At 32.8% G+C, this 10,907-nt stretch overlaps 1 protein-coding gene across 1 annotated transcript; it reads right to left on the bottom strand.

The window, feature by feature from the left end:
• Window positions 1-219: 219 nt before the first annotated feature.
• LOC143242032 (progranulin-like) lies at window positions 220-9,594 on the bottom strand. The gene is made up of 5 exons (XM_076485371.1): window positions 9,540-9,594; window positions 9,154-9,237; window positions 8,191-8,433; window positions 1,383-1,466; window positions 220-603 (listed from the first exon to the last, which is right to left on the bottom strand). The coding sequence occupies exons 2-5, from the start codon at window positions 9,209-9,211 to the stop codon at window positions 356-358; spliced, it is 633 nt and encodes a 210-aa protein (XP_076341486.1). The 5' UTR covers window positions 9,212-9,237; window positions 9,540-9,594; the 3' UTR covers window positions 220-355.
• Window positions 9,595-10,907: the final 1,313 nt, after the last annotated feature.

The raw sequence follows: 10,907 nt of genomic DNA, 5'->3' as shown, positions 1-10,907 counted from the left end.
CTAATTTTAATTTTATATTTATTGTGTTTAAAATAATAACAGTCTACAATTACTGTATGTAAAACAATGCATGTTGAATATATTTTACTTTATAAACAAACTTACCCACATTAATATCAGACTCATGGTTGAGAAATGTTTGTATTGTCACTGTTTTGTGAAACTGTTTTTGATGATTTGAGGTTCGATACATTATAATAAAACAGTCTTTATCACATATACTTTTATTTATAACTTTTATTTTTTTTCGTCAATTTTTAATGACATGGAAAGGATGTCAGTTGAAAATATAGACTTTAATTTTAAAACAAAAATTTTAAAGGTTTTTGTTTTGTTTTTAATTTCCGTGCTCAACTCAAGATTTTCCAGCTTCGACGAGAGATGTCGCTGTCGGCGCATCACCCACTAATGCACCAGCAAAGGATGAACATTGATGACATCTGATAGAATCTGCTGAACAATATTGTAGAGACTGGCAACATGTTTTGCCACTACAGCAACAGACGGCATTATGATATGGGCAACAACCGAAACTGCCATTAGGACGCAAGCAACAAGTATACCCGTCAGGACAGGTCCATCCATTTCCACAGTAAACAACAGCTACGGATAAAATAAATCGTTCATATTACATTATGTGTTAACAATAGAATGTTTATCACTGATCGTTTCGACTCTCCCAGGTAATATCATAATAACCTTTATTTTACTTCACACAATCAAGAGACTAAGTAAAGGAAAACATAACTTTTAGCTGTTGTCGTTATTAAACACATGACAGAGGTAGACAAATGGCTAGTCCTCTACCATGTGTTTCTACACCAGTGGACCAATACCAAGCATTTTAATTACTGTGTAAACAAGTGTTTTATATCAAAAATTAATAAGAAACCTAAGAAAGAGCACAACTTCTATAACCGTTTAACCCTCAATTTTAATATTATAAGATGTATAATAACATGTCTGTGATAAAGGTTTTAACTCAACTATTTTAAAATAAATTGTAAACAGTATAAAAATATAACTTGGCTAATTAGCTGAATTAATTATATATCATGTGCACGTCCATCTGTTAATGTATGTGACCTGTTTCTTATTTTACTTCTTGGTTCTCCGAACGATGGCGCTGTAGATGACAATAGAAACATGGAGAGACTGGTTCAACAAAATTAACTGTTTATTTTATGAAAGTTTTACCGTGTTAAACAGTTTAGTAGATTTTAGTTTTATCGTGTTGTATAACTTACGTTCAGGTTGATGATTTAGTAGGAAGTCGTTCATTCCACAGATTCCAACAATTCCTTTGCAGAATCAGATCACGTGATTAAATACATAATAAAGACAAACCGACGTGTAAAATCAAAATTCTTTGACAAACTTACCATAAGCGTCTCCCGCTAGGACGACAAGAGAGAACAGAACCAGGAATGCGGTCTTCATGTCTACAGTATACGAATCACAAGACACTGAAGAGATTCAAAATAAATCAAAACAATTTATTAAAACAGGAACAAAACTTACAACGGAATTCGAAAACAAACGAACAATTTTGTTTTGAAAAATTACAAAGACGTAATTCTGTGTTGTTGTTAAACTGTCGTTTGTTACAAATATCACGAATGATAATTTTAACACAATAAAAAACAGTATTTTACTTCACTTGTTATTCAGAGAAAAATGTTTTATTTTAAAGATGCTGAGAAAGTTATTACTTCTAAAGTTATAAAACAGATAATTCACACATAATGTATCAACATAAAGATATCCTACCTTCCGATGATTTTCACTTAACTTCACTTGCAAGTTTTGTTTATTGTTTCAGACAGTACTAGAAATACCGAACAGTCCATATCTTTTATAGTAAAATGTTCACCGAAAAAATAAGAAATGAGATTTGTCAGAAACTGTTTCACCATATCTAACTCCACCTTGATGTGAATATAAAAACTTGTATTATACAACACTTTACTAGTTGTCTCGTAATATCGAAGATTTCTTGGAAGGGTTTATTTTCTCATTGTTAATTGGTTCAGTATTTTTATTCCAGTTACAGGTAAATATTCCTCATGATCATGACCAGTAACACGCTAAAAATCGGGTTTCCATACTTGCCCTTGGCAAAGCAGAGTTAAACCAATACACAGATCTGACAACAAACAAACTAACCAACTCTCTCAGAGTCGAAGTGTTACGTAAAAAACAACTGTCTTCACCCAATCTTTTACATGTTGAAAAGTAGACAAAAATATTTGTCTATTATAATATGTTTGTCCTGAGAATTGTTCATTTCATGAGACGACACTTTAAGTTACAAACATACATACAATATGAAGAAGCCATATATAAACGTACGTTCATATTAACTTTTTAAAGGGTATTTAATACCTTTTATGGTCGCACAGAATTAAGCTTTAAGGCTTATAAAGCTAAAATTCAAGGTTCAAAACCTTCGGTGGATACGTTGGATTACCATATGACTTGTGTTTATAAACGTTTATTAAATTTCGAGTAAACTCATTCATAGGTTATCCAAAACAGTCCCTACTTTCAGTCGAATTGGCCGTAACATTATAATTTTGATATGACGAATAGTAGAGACTATGTTCGGTAACACAATTAGAACAAAATGTGTTTCTGTATCAGTGATTCTCAAACGATTGTGCTTTTATAGTTGTGTTTCTGTATCAGTTATTCTCAAACGACTGTGTTTTTATAGTGGTGTTTCTGTATCAGTGATTCTCAAACGACTGTGTTTTTATAGTGGTGTTTCTGTTTAAGTTATTCTCAAACGCTATAACGTCTTAATGGCTGAAAGGACGGTCATGCTTGGTGGGATGGGGGTTCGAACCCTGACCCTGAGACTGTGATTCACTGTTGTATATTATTTAGAAGGCGTTTCTTCACATTTCTGTCCTCTGTCTAACGTTTGGAACCAGAACTATCTGTTATTTCTATTATGTTTGTTGGTGTTTTTCACACGCTATATTGATTTCTCACTTAAGTGTGTTTTAAACAATATATGTATCATGAGCTGCTATAGAAGAATATCTTTTATATACATAGTACACAATAATTATGGAAAACGTATGTCTAACCGTCTGTGTTACACTTTGCAGAAAAATACTTTCTCACGATTCAGTTCTATCTACAGTCTTTCTATAAAACTCAGACTCAACTTTCGTCCTGCAAGAAATATGTTTACTTGACCCACAATATTATTCAGTTATAAACACGTGACTTAAAGATGACTCTGGTCAGGTTCAGGTTCACAAAGAATTACTTGCAATAGTTAGACGTTATTTACAATGTAAATAAATGTAAACAGTAAACCACGTGAGCTTCATGTCACAACCAATATGTGTGCCTGAATGTCCTATAAAGTTGTATTTCAAAACAATCTGATCTTCTAAATCGATCGTGCTTACAGCTCGTTTCTTAGACTTGTCTAATCGATTTCGTCTCATCTCTGATTGGCTTCTTTCAAACATCAGCGAGAAACGTCACGAGGATTATACACCCATAATTTTTGATTTGATAGATTAAAGAAAAGGCAGCTAATTAACAGAATCCACCGACAAATTTTGCCCGCTCTATTCGAAAAGTTGTATTTCACTTTTACTCTTATAACGCATGAGCGGTTCCAAAGTGTGAAACATAGGTTTGTGTCAACAGGACATAAACCGTAAATCGCCAGATTGATTGACGTCTAGTTTATTAATTCAGAGAGCTATCTCACCTAGATAATGTAAATATGGCTGTATCAGTTAAACTGTTGTAATACTGTAGCTTTACAGAAGCTCGAAACCAAGACATTATAATCACAGATGTTCCTTACGATGTTGTAACATAATAATTATAAGAACTATATGACACAAACTAAACAAGTCTATTTTCTGGATAAGACATGAAATATAGAAAATAAATCATAATTTTGTCAAATGTAAATATGATATGAATCTGAAACATAAATCAAACCACGAAATAAGAGCATAGATTGGCAATTTAGAGAAAGATACCTGTGTTACAAGTTTAGTAGAAACACAAAGTATTGTTTGGTCCTCAAACTTGATATTCAATATTAAAGACAACTGGTTCGTACGCAAACAGTTTTCAACTTCAAGGTCATAAACGATACATCGAATTCACCGTTTTATTTTTTAAATTTATCATAAATCTACAGTCTTTGTCTTTTATATTTTCCCAACAGGTTACGGAATTTTAAGCAACGTTTACGAGTCTTTCACATGTTTTGTAATTACCAGAAAAAGAAAGTAGTTAAACTTCTATTTTAATTATTAAATGTTGAAACAATCTTGTTACTGGATCGGTCTTAACAATACGTTTTAGAAACGTCGCGATAAATAAATATATAAATAAAATAAACACCTTAAAACCATTCATTACTTCACAGTGGGCATGGCATGGCCAGGTGGTTAAGACACGCGATTCCTAATCTGAGGGTCGCGGGTTCGAATTCTAGTCGCACCAAACATGCTCGACTTTTCAACTATAATGTGACGGTCAATCCCACTATTCGTTAGTAAAATAGTAGCCCCAGAGTTGGCGGAGTTTAGTGATGACTAGTTGCTTTCCTCAAGTCTTACATTGCTAAGTTAAGGACGGCTAGCGCAGATAGCACTCGTGCAGTTTTTGCGAAATTCAAAACAAACCAATCCTTCAAAGTGTTTTATTTTTCGTTACTTAATTTGTCTGACGCACTTGTTCGAGTTGTCTCACAACATGGGGTTTCGATACCCGTGGTGAGTAATGTAGAGACAGCTGATTGAGTAGCTTTGTGCTTAATTTCAAAGAAAGAATCTTAATTTATGTAACGAACATTTTCAAGTTACTGACAAATATACATTTTGTTTCTTTTAGAACAAAGCCACACTGGGGTATCTGTAGAGAAGCGAACTTCGAATGTTAGAGTTATAAGTTCGTAAACTTACCGATATCCCACGGCGTGTTAAGTGGGACACATATTTATACACCATGGGTACAACGTACATTTAATAACAGTTACCCAAAGTGAAATGTCCCTCCCGTTATTTCAAAGATTAAGTTTGAAGGCTTATAACGCTAAAACGTGGGTTTCGATACCCGTGATGGGAACAACACACGAATCCTATTTCGTAGGTTTCTACCTAATAAAAAACAAAAGGAACATTTTTCAATGAACACAAATCTCGCTACACTTTCCAACTCTTTCTCAAGTTAACTGTTTACTGTAATGACAACATAATACATTTTGACTTATGTCGTAATGTATATAAATTATTTCGTTGTCTGGAAGAAAGACTTTAGTATCTTGAGACAAACACACAGACAACTTGAGTTCCTTCACCTTTATTACATTCTGTACCAGGGTTTCAGTAGACATACATATGACTTATAACTCTAAAATCCGAATTTCAATACCTATCATGAAAGAATAACAAGTAATCCATTTGTTATTAGTCATCCTCACCCACCGCCAACTGTTGGACTACTTTTTTACCAACGAATAGTGGATTGACCGTCACATATAACGCTTCCATAGCTGAAAGGGCTAGCATGTTTGGTGCGACGAAGAATCGAACCCACGACCCTCAGATTACGAGTCGAGTGTCTTAACCCACCTGGCCATGCCGGGCAATTTACTTGACTATCAACTTTGTTATAGAGGTTTTATACGTGACAGTGACCATAGTTAAACACAGAAATGAACAGATGTTCAAACAAGGTTTTGTTAGACAAATGTAATTTAACTTGAAGGGGGGAACAATATCTTAAAGTGAAACTTTAATGACCGAAAAGTATTCTCCACATTGGTTGAGTATATGTCTCATATCGTGACTTTTAATTTTAAGGTGGAGACTGAAGATCAAATAATGTTAATGATTAAAATTTCACATCTGATAACCTTAGTCTCAAGTTTGGAATATCAACAAACATAGCATGCAAAGATTGTTATCCTTGGGTTTATTCTTGACTGAACCATTGAATTAACTTATAACTAAGCTTCCAAGAATTATAACAAGAAAGTGTTATCCCAAATCTTCCATGTAAAACCGTTACTGTACAACACTAATAATTAACGGTTTAGAAACATTTAATGAGAAACCAGTCAACCTCAGGAACAAGTGAGACCTAGAGAAACAATACGTCCCACAATACAGCTAAGTGTTTGTAACAACGTGGACAGATTATACTCGTTTCAAAATGATAATGGATGAAGTACAAGTGGTAATTTTACAGTTGTACATTTTTGTTTGATGATAAAAACTTTAAAGTAAAGAAAATGTAACCTTCTGGTAAGAAATTACTAAACTGTATGTGTTATCTCAAACTGCTTAATACATATCTAATTAACGTGCTGTGAAGATGAAACATTTCTATGGTTTTGTTGTCCTATCGAATATTTCGTTCGTACTTTCACACAATATATCACGACTCCTGGTGACAAAACCATAAATGTTTCAGTCCATACAGATCAAAACGTTTAATTAATATAAATCAATAAATAAATATTTCTTAAACACAAAATATATTTTTGATGAGTTTTTGCTACGTGTCATAAAAATCATGTGGAAATCAAAGTAATAACATGACACATGATATTCATTAAATCATGTTGTGAGTCTGCATGTTGTCTCAATCTTAATTATAAATTGTATAAATATAAGATACTGATAAGTAAGTCCACGTATCTTATAATAAAACGTACATAATCTGGAAACACAAGAACTTACACACTGCGCAGTAAGTTACACATTTCGTAATCTTCAGTATTTGTAATAACATTTATTTAACCATATAAAACGAGATAACTGGTTATAAAATGTTCTACCACATTTTATTTTCAAAACTAAGGTACAAACACCATTTTGTACAAACATAATATTCTCCAGACGAAAAACATTTCATTTACGTTTGTTCAGTTTTTATTAGGCACTGAATCTTTTACTATGTCCATATTTAAAATTTTATTTGAACTGTTTGTTTGTTTTTAATTTTAGTGAAAACTGCTTTAGGTTATCTGCGCTAGCCGTCCGTAATTTAACAGTGTAACACTAGAGGGAAGGCAGCTAATCATCACTACCTACTGCCTATTATTGAGGTAATCATTTAACAAAGAATAGTGGGATTCACCGTCACGTTATAACGACATCCCGGCAGAAGAAGTATGTTCAGTGTGATGTGGATTCGAACCCGCGAAACACAGATTATAAGTCGAGTGCCCTAACCACCTGGCCATGCCGGGGCTCGTCAGGAGTTAGAGACGACAGGTTTTTATCAACACAGACACAAATTCCTTTCTCTAAAAAAATTAGTAATCGTTTTGTAATAAAAAGTTCAACCTCATGTCCATGTTTTGTACATGTATTGCCAGTAACTGTCACACGTAAAACTTAAGAATATTGTACGTCATTCGTATTTCTATCCACACATCACAATAACTTTGTAGATCTTTATAATGACAATGATTTGTTTGTTGTGTCCCATCAGCTCTGAAAATCTCTGGACTGAGCGAAACGTATTGGTTAACAATAGATACAGCAAACGTAGTGCGATTGGAATAATTTTTTACACTTTCTAATGTTTGAATATCCTTAAGCTGTAGATCTAGTGTCCTTTAGTGGTATAATGGTATGTCTACAGACTGTTCTCCTAAAAACCGGGCTTCGTTACCCGTGTTAAGCAGATTGTCCTTGGTGTAACTTTGTTTAATAACAAATAAACAAACTAGATGCAGAATTCTATCTTCAAAAGGTCGCTTACGTGACGCATTATTCTGTTTGTAAGTATTGTAAGTTTGTAAGGTATGACACTTCTTCTGAGTTTCTCACAAACCTAATTTTAATTTTATATTTATTGTGTTTAAAATAATAACAGTCTACAATTACTGTATGTAAAACAATGCATGTTGAATATATTTTACTTTATAAACAAACTTACCCACATTAATATCAGACTCATGGTTGAGAAATGTTTGTATTGTCACTGTTTTGTGAAACTGTTTTGATGATTTGACGTTCGATATATTATAATAAAACAGTCTTTATCACATATACTTTTATTTATAACTTTTATTTTTTCTCGTCAATTTTAATGACATGGAAAGGATGTCAGTTGAAAATATAGACTTTAATTTTAAAAAAAAAATTTTAAAGGTTTTTGTTTTGTTTTAATTTACGTGCTCAACTCAAGATTTTCCAGCTTCGACGAGAGATGTCGCTGTCGGCGCATCACCCACCAATGCACCAGCAAAGGATGAACATTGATGACATCTGATAGAATCTGCTGAACAATATTGTAGAGACTGGCAACATGTTTTGCCACTACAGCAACAGACGCCATTACGATATGGGCAACAACCGAAACTGCCATTAGGACGCAAGCAACAAGTGTACCCGTCAGGGCAGGTCCATCCATTTCCACAGTAAACAACAGCTACGGATAAAATAAATCGTTCATATTACATTATGTGTTAACAATAGAATGTTTATCACTGATCGTTTCGACTCTCCCAAGTAATATCATAATAACCTTTATTTTACTTCAAACTATCAAGAGACTAAGTTAAGGAAAATATAGCTTTTAGCTGCTGTCGTGAACGAAGACCAAGTATTTTAATTACTGTGTAAAAAAGTGTTTTATATCTAAAATTAATATGAACACTAAGAAAGAGCATTACTTCAAAAACAGTTGAACCCTCAATTTTAATATTATAAGACGTATAATAACATGTCTGTGATAAAGGTTTTTCAGTTCAACTATTTTAAAAATAAATTCTAAACAATATAAAAATATAACTTGGCGAACTAGCTGAATTAATTATATATTATGTGCACGTCCATCTGTTAATGTATGTGACCTGTTTCTTATTTTACTTCTTGTTTCTCCGGACGATGGCGCTGTAGATGACAATAGAAACATGGAGAGACTGGTTCAACAAAATTAACTGTTTATTTTATGAAAGTTTTACCGTGTTAAACAGTTTAGTAGATTTTAGTTTTATCGTGTTGTATAACTTACGTTCAGGTTGATGATTTAGTAGGAAGTCGTTCATTTCACAGATTCCAACAATTCCTTTGCAGAATCAGATCACGTGATTAAATACATAATAAAGACAAACCGACGTGTAAAATCAAAAATCTTTCACAAACTTACCATAAGCGTTTCCCGCTAGGACGACAAGAGAGAACAGAACCAGGAATGCGGTCTTCATGTCTACAGTATACGAATCACAAGACACTGAAGAGATTCAAAATAAATCAAAACAATTTATTAAAACAGGAACAAAACTTACAAAGTAATTCCAAAAAACAAACAATTTTGTTTTGAAAAATTACAAACATGTAATTCAGTGTTGTTGTTAAACTGTGATTTGTTACAAATATCACGAATGATAATTTTAACACGTTAAAAAACAGTATCTTACTTCACTTGTTATTCAGAGAAAAATGTTTTATTTTGAACATGCTAAGAAAGTTATTACTTCTAAAGTTATAAAACAGATAATTCACACATAATGTATCAACATAAAGATATCCTACCTTCCGGTGATTTTCAGTTAACTTCACTTGCTAGTTTTGTTTATTGTTTCAGACAATACTAGAAATACTGAGCTGTCCATATCTTTTATTGTAAAATGTTCACCAAAAATACGAAATGAGATTTGTCAGAAACTGTTTCACCATATCTAACTCCACCTTGATCTGAATATAAAAACTTGTATTATCCAACACTTTACTAGTTGTTTCGTAATATCCCGAAGCTTTCTTAGAAGTGTTTATTTTCTCATTGTTAATTGGTTCAATATTTTTATTCCAGTTACAGGTAAATATTCCTCATGATCATGACCAGTGACACGCTAAAATCGGGTTTCGATACTTGTCCTTGGTAAAACAGAAATAAACCAATACACAGATTTGACAACAAACAAACTGACCAACTAAGGTCAAAATTTGTTAAAAGGAGCTCTTTGTCTCTCTCAGAGTCGAAGTGTTACGTAAAAACAACTGTCTTCACCCAATCTTTACATGTTGAAAACTAGACAAAAATATTTGTCTATTATAATATGTTTGTCGTGAGAGTTGTTCATTTCATGAGACGACACTTTAAGTTACAAACAAACATACAATATGAAGAAGCCATATATAAACGTACGTTCATATTAACTTTTTTAAAGGGTATTTAATACCTTTTATGGTCGCACAGAATTAAACTTAAGGCTTATTAAGCTAAAATTCAAGGTTAAAACCCTTCGGTGGATGCGTTGGATTACCATATGACTTGGGTTTATAAACGTTTATTAAATTTCGAGTAAACTCATTCATAGGTTATCCAAAACAGTCCCTACTTTCAGTCGAATTGGCCGTAACATTATAATTTTGATATGACGAATAGTAGAGACTATGTTCGGTAACACAATTAGAACAAAATGTGTTTCTGTATCAGTGATTCTCAAACGATTGTGCTTTTATAGTTGTGTTTCTGTATCAGTTATTCTCAAACGACTGTGTTTTTTATAGTGGTGTTTCTGTATCTGATTCTCTGACGATTGTGTTTTTATAGTGGTGTTTCTGTATCAGTGATTCTCAAACAACTGTGTTTTTATAGTGGTGTTTCTGTATCAGTTATTCTCAAACGACTGTGTTTTTATAGTGGTGTTTTCTGTATCAGTGATTCTCAAACGACTGTGTTTTTATAGTGGTGTTTCTGTATCAGTGTTTCTCAAACGACTGTGTTTTTTATAGTGGTGTTTCTGTATCAGTTATTCTCAAACGACTGTGTTTTTTATAGTGGTGTTTCTGTATCAGTGTTTCTCAAACGACTGTGTTTTTATAGTGGTGTTTCTGTATCAGTTATTCTCAAACGACTGTGTTTTTATAGTGGTGTTTTTTGTATCAGTTATTCTCAAA

This window comes from Tachypleus tridentatus, unplaced genomic scaffold (assembly GCF_004210375.1).
Source record: "Tachypleus tridentatus isolate NWPU-2018 unplaced genomic scaffold, ASM421037v1 Hic_cluster_1, whole genome shotgun sequence".
In the NCBI taxonomy this organism is placed as follows: domain Eukaryota; kingdom Metazoa; phylum Arthropoda; class Merostomata; order Xiphosura; family Limulidae; genus Tachypleus; species Tachypleus tridentatus.
This window is presented reverse-complemented; position numbering and strand designations above follow the sequence as displayed.

Bases quoted from the DNA above. Each gene is read 5' to 3' on its own strand.
- LOC143242032 (XM_076485371.1), bottom strand. From the start codon at position 9,211: ATGAAGACCGCATTCCTGGTTCTGTTCTCTCTTGTCGTCCTAGCGGGA. The intron at 1,467-8,190 runs CTTGAGTTGAGC...GAATCTCTTCAG, and splicing joins TCTCGTCGAAGCTGGAAAAT to TGTCTTGTGATTCGTATACT. The intron at 604-1,382 runs GTAAGTTTGTCA...TTTTATCCGTAG, and splicing joins CCTAGCGGGAGACGCTTATG to CTGTTGTTTACTGTGGAAAT.